Here is a 27,178-nt window from a genome sequence, read left to right on the forward strand (position 1 = left end):
ATATACATGTGTTTTAGAACATAATTTTTATGGACTAATTTACTTGAATTTTTTATAGTTTATTTTAAATATTATGATATTGGTAATTTTGGCGTCTTATATATTTTGGATAAGGTAAATAATGCTGTAAAATTTCTCTATTAAAAGGTAGCCAATTTTCTGCAAATAAGAGAATCTGTAAGAATTTATTATTTTTCTTTTAAATGATGTATTATATATTTCTTTTATATAATAAGCTTGTGGGAATTGAGAGAATTTTAAGAAATTTAATAGCTGGTATGATTTTTTTCTTTTATTTTTCTCGTGGTGGAAATATGATTGTGTTCTTATTTTTATTACAAATTAATTTATTTTATTAAATGGTAATGATCATTTTTTGTTTTTTATTTTGAAGAAATGTGGCTTGGTTTTGAGTTGGAAGCGAGTACAAGGTGCATCTGGGAAACTTCAAGGTAGGTAATTCTTACTAAGATCACTTTAAGCTATATAGATAGCTTCTTACATGTTTGACTCTCATTTCCCTTAACCATGGAGTATTCTGTTAGCACTCTTTGTCTTCCTTCTTACTGGAATAGGATTAAAGGTAGTTGGAAAGATTTAGCTGGGAGTTGAGATTAGAAAGTGGAAAAGCATTAACAGGAAGGAGGTAGGAGAGGAAAAAGTATTCAGATTTTTTTTTTACAGTATTGTTTTGAAAAGTCTGTTTTTCTCGGAGCAGCAGTGTATGATTAGCATTCAACACTTAGAACTTAGGAAGGAAGCAGGAGAACTGATGGTGAGATGACCTGTTTGTCTTAGAAGCAGGCTGTTCTTTCTTCTTGGTAAAAGCACCTGTTTGGTGTACATTATTCTTTTCTTTAATGTTTATTTTTGAGAGACAGGGGGTTGGGGGAGGCTAGGGGAGGGGTGGGAGTTGGGGGGGTGGGGGGACAGAGGATCCGAGGTAGGCTCCACATGGTGACAGCAGAGAGCCTGATGCAGAGCCAGAACTCACATACCATGTGATCGTGACCTGAGACGAAGTCAGATGCTTAATGACTGATGTACATTCTTTTTTAAAGATTTTAATTTTTTTTTAACGTTTATTAATTATTAAAAGAGAGAGTCAGAGCGTGAGCAGGGGAGGGGCAGAGGGAGAGGGAGACACAGAATCTGAAGCAGGCTCCAGGCTCTGAGCTATCAGCACAGAGCCCGACACGGGGCTCAAACTCACAAACCGTGAGATCGTGACCTGAGCTGAAGTTGGACGCTTAACCGACTGAGCCACCCAGGCACCCCAACTGACGTACATTCTTGAAACACTTTTTATTATGGAAAAAATCATGCGTATATAAAATTAGAGTAGTGTGATGAATTTCCACATACTCATCACCTAGCTTTATCAACTCATGGTCAATTGTGCTTAACCTGTACCCTATCCATTTCCTCCTTATGTTATTTTTAAATTTATTGTTTAATTTCTTTTATTGTTTTAAAAATATTTTTGAGAAAGAGAGGCAGAGGGGATAGAGGGAGACAGACTCCCAAGCAGGTTCTGCACTCTCAGAGCAGAGTCTGATGTAGGGCTCAAACTCACGAACCATGAGATCACAACCTAAGCCGAAATCAAGAATCAGATGCTTAACCATTGAGCCACCCAGGCACCGCCTCCTTATATTATTTTTAGGCAATCCCAAGCACCCATCACACCCCCTCTTTATATATTATTTTTAAGCAATCCCAAGCACTCATCCTATTTTAGTGTGTATCTCTAAAAGATAGGGGTTTTTTAAAAAATTTACTGAAAATACTATCATAAGACCTTCAAAAATTAACTATTTTTCTTAATATTGTAAGTCAGTGTTCAGATGTCACAAATACCAATTTTTAAATATTTTGTTTAATTCAGGATCTATACATAGTCAGCATATTGCAGTTGGCTGGCATATTTTAAGACTTTTTAAAAATATTTTAAGTTCTTGCTCTCTTTTCCTTTGCAGTTATTTGTGGAAGAAACTGTCATTTTCCCAGTAGTGTTTCTTTAGTCTAGATTTGCTGATTGCAGCTCCACGCAGAATAATATGCCAGTGCTTCTCTGTCTTCTGTATTTTATTTTATTTATTTATTTAAAAAAATTTTTTTAATGTTTATTTTATTTTATTTATTAAAAAAAAATTTTTTTTAACGTTTATTTATTTTTGAGACAGAGAGAGACAGAGCATGAACGGGGGAGGGGCAGAGAGAGAGGGAGACATAGAATCGGAAGCAGGCTCCAGGCTCTGAGCCATCAGCCCAGAGCCCGACGCGGGGCTCGATCTCACGGACCGCGCGATTGTGACCTGAGCTGAAGTTGGACGCCCAACCGACTGAGCCACCCAGGCGCCCCAATGTTTATTTATTTTTGAGACAGAGACAGAGCATGAACGGGGGAGGGTCAGAGAGAGAGGGAGACACAGAATCTGAAGCAGGCTCCAGGCTCTGAGCTGTCAGCACAGAGCCCGATGTGGGGCTCAAACTCACGGACCGTGAGATCATGACCTGAGCCGAAGTTGGATGCTTAACCGACTGAGCCACCCAGGCGCCCCTGTCTTCCGTATTTTATGTAAACTGGTTGGTAGTTGTATCTTGAGACTTCAATTTGAGTTCATATGTGTTATTTTTTTGATGCTTTTATTTATAAGAATTTTCTAAAGGTATTGTTCTTCCATCATCAGACACTGGATTATTATTATTATTATTATTTTTTTTTAATTAAAAATTTTTTGTGGTTTGAGATGCAGCTGTTGATTGTCTGTTCCTGGATTGATTTATTCATTGGAGGATTGCAAAATGCACTAGTCTAATTTGAGGACTACTATCATTCATTCATTGAAAAATAAATCTTCTTGTGGTGCCTGGGTTGCTCAGTCAGTTAAGCGTCCCACTTGAGTGTCCGACTTTGGCTCAGGTCATCACCTCATAGCTCATGAGTTCAAGCCCTGTGTCAGGCTCGGTGCTGATAGCTCAGAGCCTGGAGCCTGCCTCAGATTTTGTGTCTTTCTCTGCCCCTTCCTACTTGCCCTGACTCTGTCTCTCTGTCTCTGTCTCTCTCTCTCTTAGATGTAAATAAGCATTAAACAAAATTTTTAATACTTTTTTTCAAGTTTTTATTTATTTTGAGGGAATGAGTGAGAGAGGGGCAGAGAGAGAGGGAGAGAATCCCAAGCTGTTTCCACACTGTCAGTTCAAAGCCTGATGCAGGGTTTGAACTCACCAACCATGAGAACATGCATGACCTGAGCTGAAACCAAGAGTCGGACGCTTAACTGACTGAGCCACCCAGTGACCCCCAAAACATTTAAAAAAAAAAAAAAAGAAAAGAAAAGGAAAATAAATCAGGCACCTGGGTGGCTCAGTCAGTTAAGTGTCTGTCAGCTCAGATTATGATCTCACAGAGCCTGTTTCAGATTCTGTGTCTCCCTCTCTGCCCCCCCTCCACTCACCCTGTCTGTCTATCTTTCTCTCTCTCTCTCCCCCCCCACCCCGTGTCTCAAAAATGAATAAATGTTAAAAAACATTTTTAAAAAGTCTTTATTAGACTACTGCTGTAAGAGTAAACCTCTATCTCCATCTAGTATTTGGTTAGAGGTATAATTGATATAAGGAAAACAGGGTAAATGCTTTGGTTCCTTGATTTTTTTTCAAAACAATGAGTTTGTGTCCTCAACATTGTTTAGCAGTGACTTCTTTAATTTATTTTTTTATTTTATTTTATTAAAAAAATTTTTTTAACCTTTATTTTTGAGAGAGAGAGTGAGAGAGCATGAGTTGGGGAGGGGAGAGAGAGAGGGAGACATGGAATGTGAAGCAGGCTCCAGGCTCTAAGCTGTCAGCACAGAGCCCGATGCAGGGCTTGAACTCATGGACCATGAGATCATGACCTGAGCCAAAGTCCAACGCTTAACAGACTGAGACACCCAGGCGCCCCAGCAGTGACTTTTTTTTTTTTTTTTAATTTTTTTTAATGTTTTATTTATTTTTGAGACAGAGACAGAGCATGAACAGGGGAGGGTCAGAGGAGGGAGACACAGAATCTGAAGCAGGCTCCAGGCTCTGAGCTGTCAGCACAGAGCCCGACGCGGGGCTCGAACCCACGGGCTGTGAGATCATGACCTGAGCCGAAGTTGGACGCTTAACCGACTGAGCCACCCAGGCGCCCCATCAGTGACTTTTTTTTAAAGAACCATTGTGAACTTAAGGATTGAAGCCTATTCGGTTTGTTGTTATACTTAATAAGAATTTATTGTCGTTATTGCTAGTGAAGCTTAAATTGTCTTAAGTCGCCTCTGCAAGTTGGATTTCCAATGGTTTTGTCGCCAGCCTGTTTTTAATAGTTACCTTGTTATTTGGAATCTGGAATCTAAGCTTATCTAGTAGTTTTTCCGTCCTAGACTTAGGGTCAGCCATTTCTTTAAGGAACTCTGGGTTTTTTTTAGTGGTAAATTGCTTTAAAAATCACAAGCTGGCAATTAGGTATATTCATTACAAGACTTGTTTATTAGTCTTTGCTTTTACATTTTTCCAATGCACGTTAATTCACATTCAGGACTAAACAGTTTTTATTTAAGCTTTTCTGTTATATCTGTATTCCCATACTGAGAATCTAGAGTTTCAAGGACATTGGGATGATAGACTGTTAAATAATTACTGGCTTGGTTCATCTCATATTTCATATGCAACAATGTAAGACTAATAACATCTACACTCATCAGCAATATGGTGATAGAAGTTTTCTGTTGACAGGTCTTTTGTCTTTATGATATATCACACTAAAAAATCTAAAGTCAAATTTACTGCTTTAATGGCGCTCAGAAGATGGGTGCCTGGATGGCTCAGTCGGCTAAGTGTCCGACTTTGGCTTAGGTCATGATCTCACGGTTTGTGAGTTTGAACCCTGCATTGGGCTCTGTGCTGACAGTTCAGAGCCTGGAGCCTCCTTCGGATTCTATGTCTCCCTCTGTCTCTGCCCCTCCCATACTCACTCTGTCTCTCTCTCAAAAATAAATAAACGTTAAAAGAAAAAATTTAGGGTCCCCTCGGTGGCTCAGTCGGTAATTGTCCGACTTCAGCTCAGGTCATGATCTCACAGTTCGTGAGTTTGAGCCCCACATCAGCCTCTGTGCTGTCAGCTCAGAGCCTGGAGCCTGCTTCGGATTCTGTGTCTCCCTCTCTCTCTGCTCCTCCCCTGCTCACACTCTGTCTCTCTCTCAAAAATAAATAAACATTTAAAAAAAAAATTTTTTAAAAAAAGAAAAAAAATTTAAAATCACTCAGAATAGTTCCTTTCTGTGTGGTTATTTCCTTAACTGTATACATATTTGGATTCGTTTGTTTTTTTGCTTTAAATTTTTAGATTACTCTTTTAAAATTTATGTTTTAATATCTCTGGCTTAAAGTCATGGTAATAATGCTTAGAGTAGTTACTAAAATGAAACAGACACAGAAAAATTAGACTCATAACTAGGATAAAAGTTCAGTACTTTTGTAGTGTAACGACTCAGAGTTGAAAAGAGCTTTAACAGGTTCAAGCAGCTTGATGTCATATAATTGTTGCTAACTGTTAGGAAGTCTGGGTGGAATGAATTCAGGAAATAATTAAAAGACTCCATTATGAAATTTTCTGGTTCTGCTAAATATTTTATCAGCACTTCTAATAAGTAACAATTTCCCTGATTAGAATTTTTCTTTCCTGTTTTTCTTTTTTTCTTTCGGTTTGAGGGTGTTAAAAAAAAATCAAAGGTAATTGAAGGAAAGAGAGGAGTGACAATGTGAAAAATCTTGGTATTAAAAACATTTGGTCTCTAATTATTTTAATTTTCCATAAATACTGTGTTTTCATAACTATTGATATTTGATGAATTCTTTACACCCATTTTTAGCCTTTGGCTTCTGTGAGTATAAGGAACCTGAATCTACCCTCCGTGCGCTCAGGTTACTGCATGACCTGCAGATTGGAGAGAAGAAACTACTTGTTAAAGTTGATGCAAAGACAAAGGCACAACTGGATGAATGGAAAGCAAAAAAGAAAGCTTCTAATGGGGTATGTTTTTTATAGTGCTGTCTTTTTAGGCTTACTGTGCTCTTTCAGTGTAAGTACTTCTTATAAGGGAATCTAATATGGGGCTTCACAAGATCATCCTCATCATAATATGTACTTGTGGCTAAAAGCAGGAGGGTATTTTTGCAGTTTATCAAAGTCTTTTATCTACCCATAGGGGATAGATGATGGTTGGTTTGCTTGTTCCAGGTTAGGATAAAGGTAGTGAGGGAGGCTGGACAAGGTTAAGTTGCCAGAAAAAACACTGGTACAGACTGTTCCTAACAGCTAATTCATTAAGGTAGCTTTGTAAGTAAGTACAACAAAATATAGTTCAGCTTACACAATTTTAATTAGTTGCCCTCTGTTTTAGAAGTACACAGGTTCTGGGGCACCTGTGTGGCTCAGTCAGTTGGGCATCAAAGTCTTGACTTTGGCTCAGGTCATGATCTCACAGTTCATGAGTTGGAGCCCCACGTCAGGCTCTGTGCTGTCAGCACAGATTCCGTCTCCCTCTCTCTGTCCCTCCCCTGCTTGCTCTCTATTTCTCTTTCAGAATAAATAAAAATAAACTAAAAGAAAAAAAGAATCACACAGGTTCTGGGTGCCTGGGTTGCTCAGTTGGTTGAGTGTCTGACTCTTGATTTTGGCTTAGGTCATGATCTCAGAGTCTTGGGATTTAGCCCCGCTTTGGGCTCTCCATGCTGGGCGTGGAGCATGCTTGGGATTTTGTCTCTCCTTCTTCCTCTGTCGTCGCCCATATGAGTGTGTGCTCTCTCTTGCTCTCAAAAACAAACAAAACAAAACAAAAAAAACCCACAAGCTCTAAAATAAGTGAAAATAAATCTTACTACTTTCCTCAGTTGGGTCCCATATTAAGTGAAGCTAAAGTAAAGGAAATTTTCATGTGTTGTAATGTATTCGTCATTACTCCCTTTCAGCAAAACAAAAAATAGCTAAAACCTGAGTATATTTCCTATTTCCTTTTGGCATCTCAAACTTGAATGGATTTAAAATGGATTTATTGTTACCTTCTTTCTTCTACAAAAGCAAAAATGCGTTTTTGCTCTTATGCTTTCATTGTCATTCAAAATAGAAATAGCTTTCTTGGTATTACTCTTCCCTCCTTTACAAAAACACTGTATATTCTTTGTCAAGCAAACAAAACCTCAGAAAATGTTATTAAGAAAATCGTGGGGGGAGCCTGGGTGGCTGTTGGTTAAGCGTCTGGCATTGGTTCAGGTCATGATATCGCGATTTGTAGATTCAAGCCCTGTATCAGGCTCTGTGCTGAGAGCCTGGATCCTGCTTTGGAGTCTGTATCTCCCTCTCTCTGCCCCTCCTTTGCTCACGCTCTGTCTCTCAGCAATAAATAAACACTAAGAAAAAATAAATAAAATCTTGGGGCATGTGGGTAGCTCAGTCCGTTAAGCATCGACTTTGGCTCAGGTCATGATCTTGCGGTTCATGAGTTAGAGCCCCACATTAGTCTGTCTTGTCATTGTGGAACCTTGTTTGGATTCTCTGCCCCTCCCCCCACTCATGCATGCTTTTTCTCTCTCTCTCTTAAAAAAAGCGTTAAAAAAAACCTTTATAAAGCAAACTGTTATTTTAAGTACATGCCGTCATTGAAAAAAATTTTTTACAGTTTAATCAGCATTTATTGTGAGTTCTGCCTAGACACATCTATTTACTTTTTACTTTTTAATTTATTTAAGTTCAAGTTAGTTAATATACAGTGTAGTATTGGTTTCAGAAGTAGAACTTGGTGATCCATCACTTTCATATAACACCCAGTGTAAAGCAAACTATTTCAAGAAGAAATTCAGTAGCACCCATAATCCTATCACCATTGGGAGCCCCTGTATATGTTTTTGTTGCATATTCTTCCAGACTTTTTTCTCTGTATGGATGAATATAGTTTTAATTGGAATATGTGAATTTGTTTTTCTTTCATAAATAGAGATTGATTCTCAGTATTCTGTAAATAGACTTTTTTTTACTTCTGCCTTTTCTTGGACTTTTAGTAAATTTCAACTGATTTCTCTGGATTTCATTCCTCTCATCTGATTATTCTAGCACCGCCTATATTTCTAAAACATAAGTATGTCAACTGTGTGCTCGTACATCCTTAATGGTTTTGAATTTCTCATAGTATAAAGCCTGTCTTCTTAGTATGGCATTCAAGGCTCGTTCAGTCTACCTTTCTAGCTGCTCTCATCAATCCTTCTGCTCATGTCAATCATATATCTCCACGAACTTCCTTTGTGCTTTTCTGACATCTCGTGTCCTTGTTGTCCATCCAAGCTCCCTGTTGCAGTTCTATCCAGATCTCATTACATTGCTACTTGATTCATACAGTCTTTGTCAGTCCTATCCTGGATTTCTCTCAGGCAGAATTAATTCCTCTCTTCCCATCTATGTTTCCAGGTTTTTACTGGTGTTAGGACAGTCTGCTTTGTAACATATATTGTTGGTATCTGTCTCTCATCCCCCTTGTGCCGTTTGATTTCCATGTCTGATTACAAACAGGAAGGACCATAAGCTCACAGACTGTGTCTCTTCCTCTTGTACCTCTGCAGAACCTAGGACAGTATGTTGCCCATAGCAAGAATGGGATGCTCATTTATTGAGTGGCAGTTGCAGTTACATTGCTCACCTGGTAATCTTACTGTCTTTACCTAGTTTTGTAAAGAAATAATAAAATGCAGCTTCTCTGGAGTAGAAGCTGTATTTCACAGCAACAGTGTTTCCTGTCACATCAAAAAACCAACTCTCTGGGGAGCCTGGGGGCTCAGTCGGTTAAGCACCTGTCTCTTGATTTTGGCTCAGGTCACGACCTCACAGTTAGAGTTTGAGCCCCACCGTCAGCATGGAGCCTGCTTGGGATTCTTTCCCCCACCCCCTCTGCCACTCCCCCGTGGGCGCCCTGTGTTCTCGCTGTCTCTCTCCCAAAAAAACCCACAACTCTAAAATAAGACTTTTAAAATGTTCCTTGCAGTGATAACTGAATTCTTAGTTAAAATAAAGCATGGATTTAATGTCTTCACAGTTTTTATATAATTCTCTGGGTGTCTTTCTTTTTTTCCCTGTGTTTAATCATTAGCTGGTGAGGTGGTTTAATTTGTAGCATTTGCAGATCGTGTACTCTGTACGTGAAGCAAATCACTTTATTTGTATAAGGAAATGCACAGTTGAGACTTTGATTTAATTTGTAATCACTATTAGTGAGAGGAACCATAATTTAAATCTGTTTGTATCTTTAAGAATAGAATTGTAGCCACCTCCAATAAAAACAGAACAATTATTTCAGGTAAGATGAAATTTAAAACATTCACAGACCTGCCGTCTGGGTGGATTTGGCATAGTGCCCAGAGATACTTGAAGTCACAAGACAGGGCATAGTTTCCTAGAATGGCAACTTACTCAACAGTATTGGTGAAAAGAAAAAGCAATGCTGATCAGATAATTTTTGATCTTCTCAGATATTTTTATCAGATCATTTTTTTCAAATAACTTTTAAGTAAATGTAACTATTATGGAGTAGATTACAGATTTGTCATGATTTTTCAAGATAAAATATGAGAACAAATAGTTCTTCTTCTTTATTGTTGATTGTTGTGGAGAAGTGTAGAAAACTGACCTAAGATGGATGATACAAGAATGAGACATGGAGTGGGTGCCTGGATGGCTCCGTTTTTAAGGATGGCTCAGGTCATGATCTCACTGTTCTGAGTTCGAGTCCCGTATCCAGTGAAGCTTGAGCCCCACTTTGGGCGAGGTCGTGCCCCGCTTGGGGTGAGCATGAGCCCCACTTCGGGTTAGCCCTGCTTCTCTCCCCGTCTCCCTTTTTCTCTCTCTGCCCTCCCTGGGATCCCCTCTCGTCTTTCTCTGCCCTTTACTCACTTGTGCTGTCTCTCAAAAAAGAAAATGAGACATTGAGGAACTCATATGATAATGTATTCAGGCATTTTCCTGATTCCCAAGCAGAAGACAAAGCACAATTAGTTGTATAGTTCTTATTGGGTAAGAAAGAAAAGAAACACAAGTTTGTCTAGAAAGAGAGAGATTTTTCTTGACCCAGAATTTTAGTATATGTGCTGCAGAAGTAAGCACTTTCACCCAGAATTTCAAGAGGAATTATGTGTCTTGTCTAACAGCTTGATTGAAAGTTTTCATATAGATTTTGCAGAATTTGTAGAAACAATCTTTGGCCATTAGTAAAAGTATTCCTTTTGGGGTAGCCATACTGGTGTAGTTCATGCCCTGTTGCTTTCTGGCTGTTCAGGAGTAACAATTAGGAGTAGAGAGATCTGCTTGATCGTCACAAGTAGTGGTTAGCCACACATTCAAGAATGACTTCTGGAGGTGCCTGGGTGGCTCATTTGGTTAAGTGTCTGACATTAACTTAGGTCATGATCTCATGGTTCGTGGGTTCAAGCTGTGCTTTGGGCTCTGTGCTGACATTTCGGAGCCTGATTGGGATTCTCTCTCTACCCCTTTCTCTCTTGCCCTCCCCCACTTGCTCTCTCCCTCTCAAAATAAACTAAAAAAAAAAAAAAAAAGACTTCCGACCAGTGTTGGAAGTACAGATAATCTCTGGACAGAGCCTCTTGGCATTGCATTTTAATTGAGGATGCATGCTGCAGATAGGGACATCTTTAATTTTTACATCTTTGCTGGAGATTAGTCTGGTTGAATCTACATTTTCTCAAAAGAAAGTGCTCTGCTTTTACTTAAGTTCCCAAAGAAGTTCTTGTTTTGGACCCTAGAGTCAAAACCAAGTCAGTGCCAAAGAGTGAGCCTGGAAGAGGTGTTTTTCAGCTTTACTACCAGTAGCTTTACTATTGAAGCTTTTAATTCCTCTGAAAAGAGCTAAATAGGTGGGCCACATAAACCTCTCAGATATTCAGTTGGTTTCTGTGGTCCCCTTGTACTGCTAACCCCCTCATCTTTTGGCGCTCAGTGTTACTGAACGTGCTTTCTGTTTCTGAAGTGAAGAAAAAACTGGAAATCAGAAAATTGTGTGTGGTTGAAGACCCAGAAGTAGACCTTAAGTTGAAACCAAAAAGAACTTTTCCTTCCATGATATGTCTGGTTATTTTTGGTTTTCTTACATTAACAATTGGTGAAGAGATTTGGGCTAATAAGCTTTCCTTCTAAAAATACACATTTTTAAAAAAATTTTTAACTTTAGGGGCGCCTGGGTGGCTCAGTCGGTTGAGCGTCCCGGTTTCGGCTCAGCTCATGATCTCACAGTTGTGAGTTTGAGCCCCACGTCGGGCTCTGTGCTGACAGCTTGGAGCCTGAGCCTGCTTCGAGTTCTGTATCTCCCTCTCTCTCTGCCCCTCCCCCGCTCATGCTCTGTGTCTGTCTCTGTCAAAAATAAATAAATATTAACAAAATTTTTTTTAAAAATTTTAACTTTATTTGAGGTAGAATGAGTGAGTGAGCATGCGAGCAAGTGGGGGAAGGGGCAGAGAAGGAGGGAGATAAGAGAATCCCGAGTAGGCTCTGCACCATCAGCATGGAGCCTGATGTGGGGTTCGAACCCATGAACTGTGAGATCGTGACCTGATCTGAAACCAAGAGACAGGTACTTAACTGACTGAACCACCCAGGTGCCCCTAAAAATGTACATTTTCTCTGTAGATCAGAGGACGGTAGTCATTCATAAGGTGTGAATTCATTTCAAATGCTTTACTCCTAACTTAGGTAAGACCAGCTATACTAATATTTAAATTTGATTTGGGATGGTGGTGGGAGGGACCTCAGGGGCTTCTGAGTATTTTTAAATGACCAGGCCTTCAGATTTATAACCCTACTTCTAGTCTTATGCTTAGGAAAGGATGGAGATGTAGAGGGTTCGTGGAAAGGAGTTTAGAATGTAGGGGAAATGCTAAAGACAGACTTGATGGTCTCTCAGAAAGTGTGTTTTCTTTCTCTCTCTTTTTTTTTTTAAGTTTATTTTGAGAGAGAGAGAGAAATAGGGCAGGGTGCACGCATGTGGGAGGGGGCAGAGGGAGAGGGGCTCAAATCTGTACTGTGGGCGTGGAGCCTGATGTAGGGCTCAAACCCAAGAACTGTGAGATCATGACCTGAGCCGAAGTCAGAACTTAACCGACTGAGCCACCCAGGCACCCCAAAGGTATTTTCATAATATAGAATTTAGGTCTCAGCAGTTGAGGATTTGGGTTGAAATGGTTCATGTGTGTCTCCGGACCTACAGTTTCAGTGGCAACTTACTGGCAGGTTAATTATTTAATTTAAAACCTGTGGAGAGGGCACCTGGTGGCTCTGTGCTGACAGTGTAGAACCTACTTGGGATTCTCTCTCTATGCCCCTCCCCCGCTCATGCTGTCTCTCTCAAAATAAATAAACTTAAAGAAATTATTAAAAAAACAAAAAAGACCTGTGAAGAAGCAGAGCATTACTGAAGGGATTTTAGTGAATGCTGCACAGAGAACTTATTGCCATATATTATCGATTTAAAGTAAAAACACATCACCACAGTTATAGATTACAGTGTTTTTGGTAAATAAATTTTAAGTTTAATTACTGTTCTTGCGTAAAGCTTCTTTATCCAAGATAACCAAGTAAAAAGTTGGCGCAAGATTGGGTCAAGAGGCAGGTTTGGGAAAGTGAGGAACTTCGAGTGGTTAGTTTTATACCACACTTTATAACTTAACTTGAAGTTACCTGTATCCTAACTTCTTATCCTATTTACTAAATACTTAAGGGCAAGGTCATTTCTTTTTCCCATATTGAATTTTTTGCCATCTAGCATAGTACCTACCTTGCAGATAGTAATCTCTTAATTTGTTGAGCCAGGGGGCACTTGGCTGGTTCAGTCGGTAGAGCATGCAACTCTTGGCCTCGGGGTTTGAATTCGAGCCCCGTTTTGCATGTAGAGATTACTTAAAAAAATTTTTTCCTAATGAAAAAAAAATTTGTTGAGAAAATTAATTTAAGAAATAAATGCCTGTTGGGTGCCTGGGTGACTTGGTCAGTAAGTGTCCTGACTCTTGATCTCAGCTCAGGTCTTCTTGAACTCAGGGTTGTGAGCTGTTAAAAAAAAAAAAAAAAATTGCCTGTTGAAGAAGTATCCATTGAAGGTTGCTTTCAGAATTATGAAATCTGACATCACTAAGTTATATTAAGGAGCCACAAGATGTGAAACTTACCTTGAATAGTTGTATGCATTGTGACCAAGAGCCAGCATTTATGCAGAAGAGCATTGTTCTTATTTGAATCTGAAAACACATAACAACATGTTTACCAAGTAAATAGATAATTACTTTGAGGCATGTGTGTGTACAGTTTTAAATTACAAAAGTTTTTGTATACATCTTTATGTTTTTGCTTGTCATACTTTTCTATTTTTCCTAGTTTTAAGAAAAGACTGAGAGTACCTGGAAATTACCCAAAATTTTGAGGTCATTCTCTAAATTTTGTAGTTGGGGAACACCTGGCTTGTTCAGTTGGAAGAGCAAGTGATTTTTGATCTCGAGGTCGTGAGTTCGAGCCCCATGTTGGGTGTAGAGATTACTAAAAAACAAACAAACAAACAAAAAAACTTAAATATATATGGTTAAATTTTGTAGTTTGAATTGAATTAATTCCTTTACCAGGTACCTTTTAAAATAGAACTAAGATAAAAACAAAAAGAATTATAGTACGTTAGAAGTCAGTAATTTTTTTTTTTTCCACATCAACACAATTAGTCTAGTTTTCTTTTAAAATATAATAAAGTCCTAAGGGCACGTGGGTGGCTCAGTTGGTTAAGTGTCCGACTTTGGCTCAGGTCATGATCTCACAGTTCGTGGGTTCAAGCCCTCATGTCAGGCTCTGTGCTAACAGCCCAGAGCCTGGAGCCTTCTTCAGATTCTGTGTCCGCCACCCCCCCCAACCCCCCTCCCCCCCAACCCCTTCCTGCCCCTTCCCCGCTTGTGCACACTCTCTCATAAATAAATAAATATTAAAAAGTAATAAATCCTGCAAATAGTTACTTGCGAGAAGCATTACAACATGAATTTTGTGTTTTTATTTTTTGTAATACTACATGTGCAAGTCATGGGAGAAAGACTTATGTAGTATTTAGAGTTGGTTCCTTCTTAGAGTATAAGTACCTGGTTTTTTTTTAAGTGGTATTTCCACATTATAGAAAGCAGAAGGGGAAAAGAGATGCAGTTGTTTCAGCCCCTGGCCTATCTGATGCTTGCGTTTTGTCTTTTTTTTTTTTTTTTATGCTTGCATTTTGTTGTATATAGCTACCTAGTGTTTTTCATTTGTTTAACCTACACATGCTTTTGTTTATTTTATTTCTATTTTTTTTTGCTTTTGTTTATTTTAAATGGTGTCTGTAATGGTGGCTGTCATAGTGTGTGTACAAGTGTATTTTGTTTTTTTCACATAATTAAATTTTCAAGTCTGAATTGGTTAATGTAGTAAATATCGTTAGTTTTTGGAAGTATTTGAGCAAGACAGTCTGAAAACCTGAAAGCTTTGCAGATGTATTTGTGTACTATGTTAGTCCTGTGGTTTAATCTTCCCGTAACTGGTTGGGGGTCAGAATATTAGCTATTAAAGGAAGAAAGCAAAAGAAAATGATAAAGTATCAGTATCTGAGAAAAATCAGTAAGTCAAATGAAGTTTAGTTTTGTGAAGTTAAGAACAAAACCAAATCTGCATTTACTCGGATTACAGAGATGCTCTTTTGGAGAAAAACATGTTTGTTTTGTGTACTACCTTGTTTTAGAATGATTTTAATTTTCTTGTTTTTTTTTATTTTTTTCTGCCTTCCTGCCCCTGAATTTGCCTTTTTTTTTTTTAAAGAATGCAAGGCCAGAAACTGTCACTAATGATGATGAAGAAGCCTTAGATGAAGAGACAAAGAGAAGAGATCAGATGATCAAAGGGGCCATTGAAGTTTTAATTCGAGAATACTCCAGTGAGCTCAATGCCCCCTCACAAGAATCTGACTCTCACCCTAGGAAGAAGAAGAAGGAAAAGAAGGAGGACGTATGTGTTATTTGATTTCTGACAACAGAGTCATTTCTACGGTTTACTTTTTATGGTGTCACTCTTGTGCTTTCATTTCATTTTCACTTTCAAGGGGAAAATAAAATGACTAGCATTTATAACAATATACAGTTAAGCCTAATTTGACCATGTTTAATCAAGTAACTCATGATTTTTTTTTACCAAAATGTTTGTTTTGTGTGTTTGAAATGCACTGGCATGGATGCTTGTATTTATCTGTGGATTCAAATTTCATAAAGAAAAAACCTTAACTCATGAAGTAGAAGCTGGTACTAAGGGACAAAGGAAGTTTTTTTGTTTTTGTTTTTTCGGCCGTGAAGGGGCTGGCTTTGCTTTGTCTTACTCCCTGATAATTGTTCTGTCCCTGCTCTAAGCAGGATACCAGATGTCCTTCACTGAGGATTTTCACCCATTCTTTGATTCTTAGCCACGTTTTCTTATAAACTACTGCTTATTTCCCTCTGTGGACAGTAACACCATTGAACTTCTAACTGGAGGACTGTGAAAGAGTAGTACAAGATAAAACACTCCTCCCCAGGGTATTCTAATTTACCACTCTTTGCCTGCCTAAGCTAATTAAATAGTAATGAGTCCAGGTTGAAAGAAAATGTCTGTTTTTTTTTTTAATATTCATTGCTTTGGATAAATTTAGAGAATTATGGGGAGTAATTTTTTGAAATATTGGAAGTATCTTACATGCACAGGTTATATGTGCCATGAAAGAGTACTGTGAAACATACACTCTAGTTTTTAAAATGAAGGGGTAGTTACAGTCATTTTATTTTGAATTTCAGTGCCTTATTTTATTTTGAATTTCGTTTTCAATTAGCTTTCTGGACAAATACATTTTTATTACTTGGCTTGTTTTTCCTTATGTGACCTTAAAAACCTGTCTAGTGAAATGCCAGTTGTTGGGAATGGGAATTGATAGTCATAGGGTAGTTGATGTTTTAGAGTTTGTTCTTCCTCTTCCAGCATTAATGGGAAGGGAAAAAATTACTAGACATATTTGTTTGTTATGGGTTGGGAGGAAAGAATCAAATCCTGCTGTATGGCAGGAATTATGGGTGAATACTGTTGGTATGATTTTTTCCTGGGTTTGGAGGAAAAAATCCTGCTAGTGAGACTTTGCTTATTCCATTGCCTGGGGGAATTGAAAGGTGAGGAGGTGGTAGGTGACAGGAGGGATTAAAGAGAGTGAGTGAAATCTTTTTTATTAAGTAATTTGAAATCAAGAAAATGTCACAGAAATCTTGCATTGCTTGTAGTATAAACATACAGAGCATTGTTGTGCAGTGTAATGTTAACTCGTTGCTTTTTTTTTTTTTTTTAATCTTTGTGGATTTTTCCGCAGATTTTCCGTAGATTTCCAGTGGCCCCACTGATCCCTTATCCACTCATCACTAAGGTTCGTTTACATTGACAATGACTGTTTACTGCTAATGGCCAGATTTGTGATTCTTATTCATCTGACATCTCATTATTTAACTTAGATCACTAGATTTCTTACTATATAAGTTCTGTTTGTTTAGTTACTATCTGTTTGTAAGGTGTACAGAATATCTAACTTCTAGTTTTAATATATTTGTATTGATGTAGATTGATCTATAATGCGTTCTCTCCTATTCCCCCCTATCTTTTTTAGGAGGATATAAATGCTATAGAAATGGAAGAAGACAAAAGAGATCTGATATCCCGAGAGATCAGCAAATTCAGAGACACACACAAGGTAGTATTCTTGTTTTTTCACTTGATACCAATCTAGACTTTTTACAGAATCCAAAGCAAACAGACAAAAAAAAAAAAAAAAACAACATTACATTAGAATATAATTTTAAATGCTTTTTATAGGTTAATTAATATCTAGATAGAGACAAAGAAACAGAAGACCATACCATTTTAAAGTGGTCCTTGACATATTGTGCTTAGTTGTTGCAGTTACTGACTACTCTACAGTCACCTCACTTGAGTATGAATAAAAGCTAATTTTACTTTTAGATTTTAACATAAACATCAAGATCAGATTTAAACTAGATTCAGTGGGGCAGCAGGATAACCTACACTGTAGTGTATTGCTGGGGGCATTTATTTAACTTAATCGTAGGAAAACCTTTGCTTTAGGGCCGAGATTGAAATTTAAGATTTATATTTGTGTAGATTTAAGTTGAGAGGGGGAGATTTTAAAAAGTAGGTCAGTGGTTACCAGACTTACCAAATTTTAGATGCATGGAAGAACTGTAAATTCCCATAAAGCTAATCTATTCATTGACCCCCACCATTATGATAGAGATCATATGGTGACTAATGCAAGATGAAACTCTCAGCTTGGAAAGTAACAAGGAATAGGATGTAAGTATGAGCTTCTGTTTTTTATTATATTTATGGATGCCCCCTCAGAAAAATATGCAAAGGGGTAACTGGCTTGGAAATGGGTATTTGTGCATAGTAAATCCCACTCACGAGTTTTGCCTATTGAAAGCTTCTCTCAATGACAGTGCATCTGTGAGTGTTCGCTGGTGTTGAAGGTGATGCTTATGGACGGTAAAATGCAAATATCGCATGAAATGTATTTTCATGTTAGAGATAATAAGATGTTACTGGTTATTACTCAAAATACTGAGTGATCTTTAACTCAGTGAAGTGTTAAGTGTTCATTTTTTCTTTCATACGATCTTCTTTTTTCTTACTGCTTTCCAAATCCCAAGTTGACAATTAATGCTATTGAATCAGTGCTGCTGAACACTTATTATCCAGATGCCCAGCCCTAGCTCACATACACAGTGCTTCTCCGGGAACTAAGTATCTAAAAGCACAAATAAAGTTTTCCCAAATTAATTTTGAGTTTAAATGGTAGTCTGTGGGAAGTCATTAGTTGGGATACTTTTGGGATACTGTGGGATACTTTTGGTTAGGTTCAATACGCAAATTCAGGGCCTGAGTAAGCTTGAAAATGGTATACGGTTGTGTGTGTGGTTTACCCCCTTGTTGTTATTTGTTAAACCCTGTCATGTCATTGGTAAAGTATGATGAAATTGTGTTTTTGACAAATTAATTCAAAAGATATTTGCTTCAGAGTTTGAGAAGCTGTCAGGCATTTGACTGCCTTAGACTTATTTCACTGTTGTTGGGGGGGGGGTGGGGTGGGGATGTTTTGAATTTCCAAAATGTATTTTAAAAAAAGATCAAAATAAAAACAAAATATAGTTCTTTTTGTTGGGTGGTATGGTTAAAGGGGACATTTGAAACTCCAGTAACAAAAAATGAGCTCAGTGAACCTTTGCATGTTTTGGTATGAGTTTATTAAATAACCACGGACTGTCAGGGTATCAGCGTGGCAGGGGGCGTCCATTTACAGCACGGACGAGTCTGAAGAGAGACTAAGGTAAGATTTATGATTTTTTTTTTCCTGTCCTTTCCTCTTCATTATTTCATTACTTTCTTACATCCTTTTAGACTCACTTCCATATTCTCTTTCTCTAGTGTTTGTCTTAAAATATATATGTGTGTGTGTGTGTGTGTGTGTGTGTGTCTACCTACTGCATATAGATTGTTTTAGAAGTGCATTTAGTATGGTCCAGATTCACTCACTTGTTCATTTACTTAGAACAAAACTTTTGAAATGAGTTCTGAAACAAATTATTATTTACATTAAGTGGAACTATACATCTAAAAAAGAAGTAGTGCAGTGAATAAGCAAAAGTAAAAACATTAACTCCTACAAAAGAGATTATTATTGGAACAGCTAAAATAGATCTGTAAGTATCTATTATCTCAGAAATAAACATTTCTTTATAAGTGTATGACACTGAGGTAAGTTTTGTGTAGTCTAGCCTCATTTTACAATACAAATTTTTATAGTCCATTAGAACTGTTTCAGACATTCTAATTTGCCCCTTTAAATAGTTTTCAGTTTCTGTCCTCTTTCTACCATTTCTTTTCTCTTCTCTTTGTAACTTCAGTGTATTCAGTCTTGGCTTTGCCTACATTCTCCTTTGATATAGACTGGCACAGCAGCTGAATATATTGATTTCTCATGCATTAGCTTCTCTTTCATAATCCTCTGTCAGTTCTCTGAACCATGAGCGAGAGAAAAAGAGTATGACAGGTAAGATTGCTTTTTAAAGTTGTTTTAAATGCTTTACATGACTGAGAAAAGACAAAAAAAAATGCACATTTTATTGTTGCAGTTTAAATTTCTTTTCGGTGACACTAAACATGGAACCAAAGGGATAAATGTATTCTGTTTTTGTTTTGTTTTTCCTGTTTGGGTTTTTCTTTTTTTTCTTTTTTTCGGAGTTTGTGTAGAAACCGTGTGGTACACTGGTAATCTTGTCAGGGTACAAACTTGGTCTGACTCTGTTATTTGGTTTATTTGTGAACCATGTACTTGCTCTTCCTCCCAGAAACATAGCTTGTAGGCAAGGTTAATCCAGTGTTGGCGATCCATGTCCTAGCACAGCATCTGTAAGTTCATATGCAATCGTTCCTTCCAAGGATGGATTTATCACTGTTGATATATTTTTATTGTCTTATAGGCATAATGGGCATAAATATGTTGCTTTTAAAATTAAGTGAAATGAGAATATTACAATTATGTACATTTTTGCTTGAAGTGAGTGTATTTTCAAACTTTTCGTATTTGGTGGGCTGTCCATCTTGTAATGGTGGGAGTAAATGTTTCCATTGAGATAATAGGGCAAATCTTGGCTGAATTCAGCTTATCTTTGGGAGGGTGGGCAAACCAGAGGGTAGAAGATTATTTGTATTACAGTGACCTGACTCTCCTCCCCCACCTCCCCTTTAAAACCTTCAAGTAGTAACCTTTTACGTAATGGGAAGTCTGGGGGTTATATTTAGTATCAGTAGTAAATCAGTAGTTGCACTGGTTTACAGAAATTCATAATGAGAGGAATTACATTTTAGCTAAGTGATTGTATTTCTAGATATTATTTTTAATCACCACATTCCTCATGGTCATTTTAGTTGTTACGTAATCATTGAGTGGCCAGCCACACTTGACGCAATCTCCCAGCATCCAAGATTGGAGATTCCTGGTCTGTGTAGAGTATCTGGGTTTGCACGCAATCTATATAGTCTTGTGATTGCTTCAGTTTAATTTGCCAAGTAAAACCACAAGTACTTAATATTAAAGTACCAGTGGTTTGGTTATTGTTGTTCCCCATATTGGGCATTGCGCCGGGAAATATCTGAATACTGGAGCTACAGAGTTAACTCTAAAAGTACTTTTATTGGTTTCTAGAAACTGGAAGAAGAGAAAGGCAAAAAGGAAAAAGAAAGACAGGAAATTGAGAAAGAACGGAGAGAAAGAGAGAGGGAGCGTGAAAGGGAACGAGAAAGGCGAGAACGGGAACGAGAAAGGGAAAGAGAACGTGAACGAGAAAAGGAGAAGGAACGGGAGCGGGAACGAGAACGGGATAGGGATCGTGACCGCACTAAAGAGAGAGATCGGGACCGAGACCGCGAGAGAGACCGGGACCGCGATCGGGAAAGGAGCTCGGATCGGAATAAGGACAGGAGTCGATCAAGGTAAGGCTTGGTGGAAGTTACCGTTTGCTGATTGCTTCAGTAGAACTGTACGTTGTTACTCTCCACACTGTTTATGTTTCTGTGAGGAGAGAATTTTCTTAGCCACAGAGCATGCCTGGCTTACTGTCTCACGCACGTAAGCATTGGTTCAAGTAACGGTTTTCAACTTCAGAGTTAATTACTGTCTGAAGCCAGGATTTACACGGACCCAGAATGCAGCCACTCTCCACCCGGTGTTCTGGGAAGACATGAGTCCCTGTTGTCTCCCTGGGTCGGTGGGCATCTTTTCTATTTACCATTTCATTGAGGTCCCATGTCCTGGGAAATCAGCTCTAGGACCACTGCTTTTAGCCACTCATGTCTGTATGTGGTCCTGTAGCCTGCTGTATGGCCACAACTCCCCCGCCCGGCCCAGCTCTCAATTTACTCTCTATTTAGGACTTCTCTAGTTAATTTCACCTTGTTTTATTATTTTTCTCCTTAATTTTGTTGAATTTGATGAATCATCTTAAATTATTTAGGAATGAGGTAAAGAAAAAATGAACAAAGGAAGGAAGTGGGGAAGGATGAAAAACTCACCTTTTTTCCCCAAGCTGGTTTTCAGATAATACATTTCTGTGTTGTAGGTTTTCACCTGATTGTAACCAAAAGGAGGTCCACTTTTAGTCCACCAGTTGCTGAAACTAGAAATCCAGTGTCCTTAATCTTTAGTGGGCATTAAAATCTTTTGACTTCCTCTGCTGGAATAATCATTATCCTCTTGAGTAACCGTTATTGAGAATTTGACATATATACAATAGCATACTTTTACTACAGATATGAATACATAAACTATTGTTTTATGTACTATGTACATACATCTATTTGTATTTAATGAGATCCATGGCATCATACTACATATATTCTGCAATTTTTTTTTTATCACTTTGACATAAATATTGGAGGACACTTCATTGCTGGTAGATACAGTTATAATTTATCCATGCAACATGCCAAAATGCTCTTCTCTCCACATCTTTGCCAACATTTATGTTCTTTGATCACTAGTGGGGTAGACTGTCTTTTAACTTGTTTGTCCTTGGTATTTCTTTTTTTTTTTTTTTTTTTTAATTTTTTTTCACATTTATTTATTTTTGAGACAGAGAGAGACAGAGCATGAACGGGGGAGGGTCAGAGAGAGGGAGACACAGAATCCGAAACAGGCTCCAGGCTCCGAGCTGTCAGCACAGAGCCCGACGCGGGGCTCGAACTCACAAACTGTGAGATCGTGACCTGAGCCGAAGTCGGATGCTTAACCAACTGAGCCACCCAGGCGCCCCTGTCCTTGGTATTTCTTATATCTGGGTTTGTCTGTTTTCTGAAATACTGATAAGCATTAACGCTGAATTTAGAATGCAGTTTAGAATTAGGGACTAGAATTATATTGTGTCTTTCTGGTGAATGTAGAGGAGTTTACAATTCTGCAGAAATCAAATGCTAAATTCTGGCCTGTGATTTTGTGTATTTTGTAATATATGTTGTCCTCCTTTCCCTCGGTTTTAAAGGAAAACAGAGGGATTGACAGACTTTGTAAATCTTTTGTTTATATAGAGAAAAGAGCAGAGATCGTGAAAGGGAACGGGAGCGGGAAAGAGAGAGAGAGAGAGAACGGGAACGAGAAAGAGAACGAGAGCGCGAGAGAGAGCGAGAAAGGGAACGGGAACGAGAGAGAGAGAAAGACAAGAAGCGGGACCGAGAAGAGGATGAAGAGGATGCTTATGAACGAAGAAAACTTGAAAGAAAACTCCGCGAGAAAGAAGCTGCTTACCAAGAGGTAAATTGAGAAAATGCTTTAAATTTTTTTTAATTAATTAAAAAAATTTTTAACGTTTATTTATTTTTGAGAGAGTGTGCGCGTGCGCAAGCGTGAACAGGAGAGGGACAGAGAGAGAGAGTAGTGGGGGACAGAGGGTTCGAAGCAAGCTTTTTGTTGACAGCAGAGAGTCTGATGTGGGGTCGAACTCCCAAACCTTGAAATGCTTTCAGTTTTAAAGCTTTGCTACTCAGTAAGTTAGTCAAACATGTTGGGGCCCTTTGCTTACATTTGTGAAGCTTTGGCAATTTTTTTTTTAGCGCCTTAAGAATTGGGAAATCAGAGAACGGAAGAAAACCCGGGAGTATGAGAAGGAGGCCGAAAGAGAAGAAGAAAGAAGAAGAGAAATGGTAATTATTCTAGGTTGATAAGTGATTTTTCAAATAAAAAGCAGATCAAATTCTTTACCATTAACTAGAATTAGAAGTAACTTTATAATTAAAATGTATAAGCTCTCAGTATAGATAACTTAATTTTTACATATTTCAAGTAATCTTCAGACAATTCCAGACCACCAAAATCTTTCTTACTCTTACTTTTCACATTTTTGCTGCCTATAAACAAAATTACCTTTTGGCAATACCACTGAAGTAAATCTGTCATAGAGGAGGAATGTGTAAAATGATTAGTTATAGAACATTCTTTGATTAAGAATCTGCAGCATTTTGAATTTGAAGAGGCATTGATAGTGTTCTGTATTGGTGTAGTATATGTGGATGAAGGGAATCGTGCCATGAGAAGACCTGTTTTTTTTTCCCTCTTGATGTTTTTATTTAAATCCCAGTTAACATACAGTGTAAAGAAAGACCTCTGTTTTTATAAATCAAAATTATTATCTTCAGTATATAGTATCTATGAATTACTTTTTTCCTTATGCTCTGTTTCTTTTAAATACATGATAATCATAAAAATGAACCTTACATTTTGCATTCATGCTATTTGATAAACGATAATAGTAAAGCAGTTCGCATAGGCCGTTACTAAGTAGAATGACAAAAGATTTTATATAGTATTTGTTTTAGTGGCATGTTCCATGTGTTCTGTCTTTGCCAGAATTTCACGAAGGTTTCTTTATCTCCAGTTTGGAGATTATTCTTCCAAAAACTTCACAGAAGTTAGGAATTTTCAAATAGCTTTTGAACATGAAACATAGAGGGAGTATTTGTAAGTAACCAAAAGAGGGTGCATGCAGCAACTAGATAGATAGTATGGGTTTTCTGTGTAGTAGATCCATAATGCCAGAGAATGAACGTAATTTCAGTTCTCCTGAATTGGTGCTCCCATTCTGGAATTTCTTTCTCATCGCTAGGTTAGAAAATAGGAAGAGAATAATATAGTGAGAAACAATTAAAATAAGAAATGTTTGCCACGAACAACATGGTGGAATAGATTTGAAGTGATTCTGCTTCTTAACAAGCAAATCTGAAATCTGTCTTTCTAGAGAAAAATTTCCTATTATTCTTTGAGAGCTTTAAAAAAGTCCAGTTACAAAAGCAGTTACGTGCTCATTATATAAACATAAGCGAGTAACAAGTATATGATGTAAAAAGTGAAAGTTTCTACTCCTCAAGACTGGTAACTTATGTTTGTATTTTTAGTATGTGCCTCATGCACCATCCTGTGTTTATTTAGATATTTGTAAATTTTGTCGTTTCTACTTGACAGCCTGTTTTCGTTTATTTGACCCATTTTGTGTGTACATTATATCCCAGCCTTGGGCTTGTGCTGGGTACTGGGCACACAAGAGTAACTATTACTTCTAACTTTAGGCAGGTAGTTACTGTAGTGTATGTGTGAGTGTTTAAGGTATGGTAAATGTGTGTTTACAGTATTTAGGGAGTACAGAAAGAATAACTAATTCTGTCTGGGGGTAGGAATTTGTGACGGATAGATGGTTAGGTTAAGCAGGTTTTTACAGAGAGGTAACATTTGAACTGGATGAAATTATTAAAATTTTACTTTAGTCAAAATAATGAACTTTTACTATATTTAGAAGCCTAGCATTATCTGCTTTGTACGTAGATACAAAAGTTGTTGATATAATAGATGAGAATATAAATTCTAAGTAAATATTTATTTACTTATATTGTATAGCTTTATGTAATTGTTACCTGTAAGTGCTATTAAATATAATAATTATATTTGAAATTCCAAAAATAAGAGAGAGTCCTATACTTTAATGGTTTGTGCACTAAGAGTTAGATAGGTATTACATTGATTGATTGATTGATTGAGGGAAAGCGTGCGCATGCGCAAGTGGGGGAGTGACGGGGGTGAGGTGGGGAGAACCTTAAGCAGACTCCATGTCCAGCACATAGCCCAATGTGGGGCTTGATCTTATGAACCTTGAGATCATGACCTGAGCCAAAGTTAAGAGTTGGACGCTTAACTGACTGAGCCACCCAGGCACCCCTAGATTTTTATGCGTGAACATGATTTGGATTTTCAATTCTACATTTTATAAAAACTGCTTTCTATAGCATAATACCCCTACAAATGAAATGTAGAATTTTTTTTTTTTAATAGATTCTATAAAATAGCTTACAATTTTGTTTCTTCATATGCTCAAGTTTCATTACCGTATGTTGAAGATTATATTCAGGGAGTAAATACTATATGTGGCATACTGTATGTGCTTTTTGCAAGGATAAGTCCTAAATCTGACTTGTTTCAAGAGTAAAGGATAGAATATATCTAATGTTATTTAAATTAAATAGATCAAGTACACGAGAATTATAGTATTCAAGTGATATGGATGAGAAAAATCTATTTCCCAAGAAAGGAGGAGGGGCTAACAAATATGACCTTTTAAGGGGGTAACCTAACATTACCCACATGTTAATTTTGTACACTTTGTCTTCAATTTTCTCACAGGCAAAAGAAGCTAAACGACTAAAAGAATTCTTAGAAGATTATGATGACGATAGAGATGATCCCAAATATTACAGGTAAAGACGCCTTGCTTTATGAGCTCATCTTTTAGTATTATTAGCCTTATGTTCCCTACCAGAGCAGACAGGTTCACTCAGTGGGATAATAAAGAAAATCTGCATGTTCTACCTTGTAACCACCCCCATATTTGATATGTTGTTTTGGGGAGTACAGGGGAGAACTGTTGGAAAGAGATCAACAATTCTATCTTTTTTGGGGGGTGTCCATAATAGTATTAAAACCGCTTAACTTTTTTCATGTGTTTTAAAGAGGTCCAGTTTTTATAACAAGTTATAACTAGTTTTTGTTTTTTAAATTTTTTTAACGTTCATTTTTGAGAGTGAGACAGAGCAAGAGTGGGGGAGGGTCAGAGAGAGTGGGAGACACAGAATCAGAAGCAGGTTCCGAGCTGTCTGTACAAAGCTCGAGGCGGGGCTCAAACACAGGGACCACGAGATCATGACCTGAGCTGAAGAAGTTGGACGCTTAACCCACTGAACCACCGGGGCACCCCAATAGCTAGTAATAACTATTTAAGGTGGTCTAAAAATTTTTGTCTTCAAGGATTTCAAGAATGTTACAAAGCCAACCAAACACCATCCCATCCGCTGCCCAATTGACATATTTTTCTGAAGTGATGGTTGTAAAGCCTACCTTTCCTCCTCCTGTAAAGTCATGTTCCCATGGCATTTCTAAACTACTCTTATTTTAGGGGCGCCTGGGAGGCTCAGTTTAGGGTCCGAATTCAGCTTGGGTCATGATCTCACCGTTCGTGGGTTCGAGCCCTGCATTGGGCTCTGTGCTGACAGCTCAGAGCCTGGAGCCTGCTTTGGGTTCTGTGTCTCCCCTGCTGTGTGCCCTCCCCCACTTGTGCTGTCTCTTTCAAAAGTAAACATTAAAAAATAATAATAAACTACTCTAATTTTAGTGCTGTGACAGTAGTGTAAATTTGTTTGCTTTGTTCTCCTTCCTCCATCCCAAACTATAATTTCCCTGAAACTATGGACAATATTGTGATTTTTTTTTTATCTCCTGTACCTAACGTGATCCAGGCATGTAGGGAAGGCATTTAATGTATAATTTTAATATACTTACTGCACATAATTAAAACATTGGAATTAACAATTTTTTTTTTTTTTTTTACATTTTATTTATTTTTGATAGAGACAGAGCACAAGTGGGGGAGGGGGGCAGAGACAGAGACACAGAATCCGAAGCAGGCTCCAGGCTCTGAGCTGTCAGCACAGATCCCGATGCGGGGCTCGAACTCACATACTGAGAGATCGTGACCTGAGCCCAAGTCGGACGCTTAACTAACTCAGCCACCCAGGTGCCCCTGGAATTAGCAACTTAAGTGCACGCCAAGGATTTGACTTTTTAGAAAAGGGAAAAAAAGTCAGTAAATTATTGAATTGTAAAATCAGTATTATAGAATTTCAACATTCTGGGATATATAATAAACTGCTGGGTAGGGAGAATCTCCGTTTTCTGTTGATTCTGCACTGCTTCCTTCTAGGATGTTTTCCATTATGGAAAGAATTGATTTAAATTGAAGATAAAGAACGGGGCGACTGGGTGGCTCAGTCGGTTAAGCCTCTGACTTCAGCTCAGGTCATGATCTCATGGTTCGTGGGTTCGAGCCCTGCATCAGGCTCTATGCTGACTGCTCGGAGCCTGGAGCCTGCTTCGGATTCTGTGTCTTCCTCTGTCTCTGCCCCTCCCCCGCTCACGCTTTGTCTCTTTCTCTTAAA

The 27,178-nt window shown here is 37.9% G+C and overlaps 1 protein-coding gene across 2 annotated transcripts in view; it reads left to right on the top strand.

Annotated features, from left to right (window-relative positions):
* RBM25 (RNA binding motif protein 25) overlaps positions 1 to 27,178 on the top strand; it is a 60,138-nt gene that overhangs the window by 21,753 nt on the left and 11,207 nt on the right. For both annotated transcript variants that reach the window (XM_019427056.2, XM_019427055.2), the window contains exons 5-13: positions 395 to 452; positions 5,898 to 6,058; positions 14,891 to 15,076; positions 16,452 to 16,505; positions 16,743 to 16,826; positions 20,358 to 20,644; positions 22,235 to 22,457; positions 22,757 to 22,846; positions 25,371 to 25,444. In XM_019427056.2, the coding sequence (XP_019282601.1) occupies positions 395 to 452; positions 5,898 to 6,058; positions 14,891 to 15,076; positions 16,452 to 16,505; positions 16,743 to 16,826; positions 20,358 to 20,644; positions 22,235 to 22,457; positions 22,757 to 22,846; positions 25,371 to 25,444 (1,217 nt within the window). The remainder of the gene's footprint in view (positions 1 to 394; positions 453 to 5,897; positions 6,059 to 14,890; positions 15,077 to 16,451; positions 16,506 to 16,742; positions 16,827 to 20,357; positions 20,645 to 22,234; positions 22,458 to 22,756; positions 22,847 to 25,370; positions 25,445 to 27,178) is intronic.

Source organism: Panthera pardus, unplaced genomic scaffold (genome assembly GCF_024362965.1).
Source record: "Panthera pardus isolate Hobbes unplaced genomic scaffold, ASM2436296v1 HiC_scaffold_24, whole genome shotgun sequence".
Lineage (NCBI taxonomy): Eukaryota > Metazoa > Chordata > Mammalia > Carnivora > Felidae > Panthera > Panthera pardus.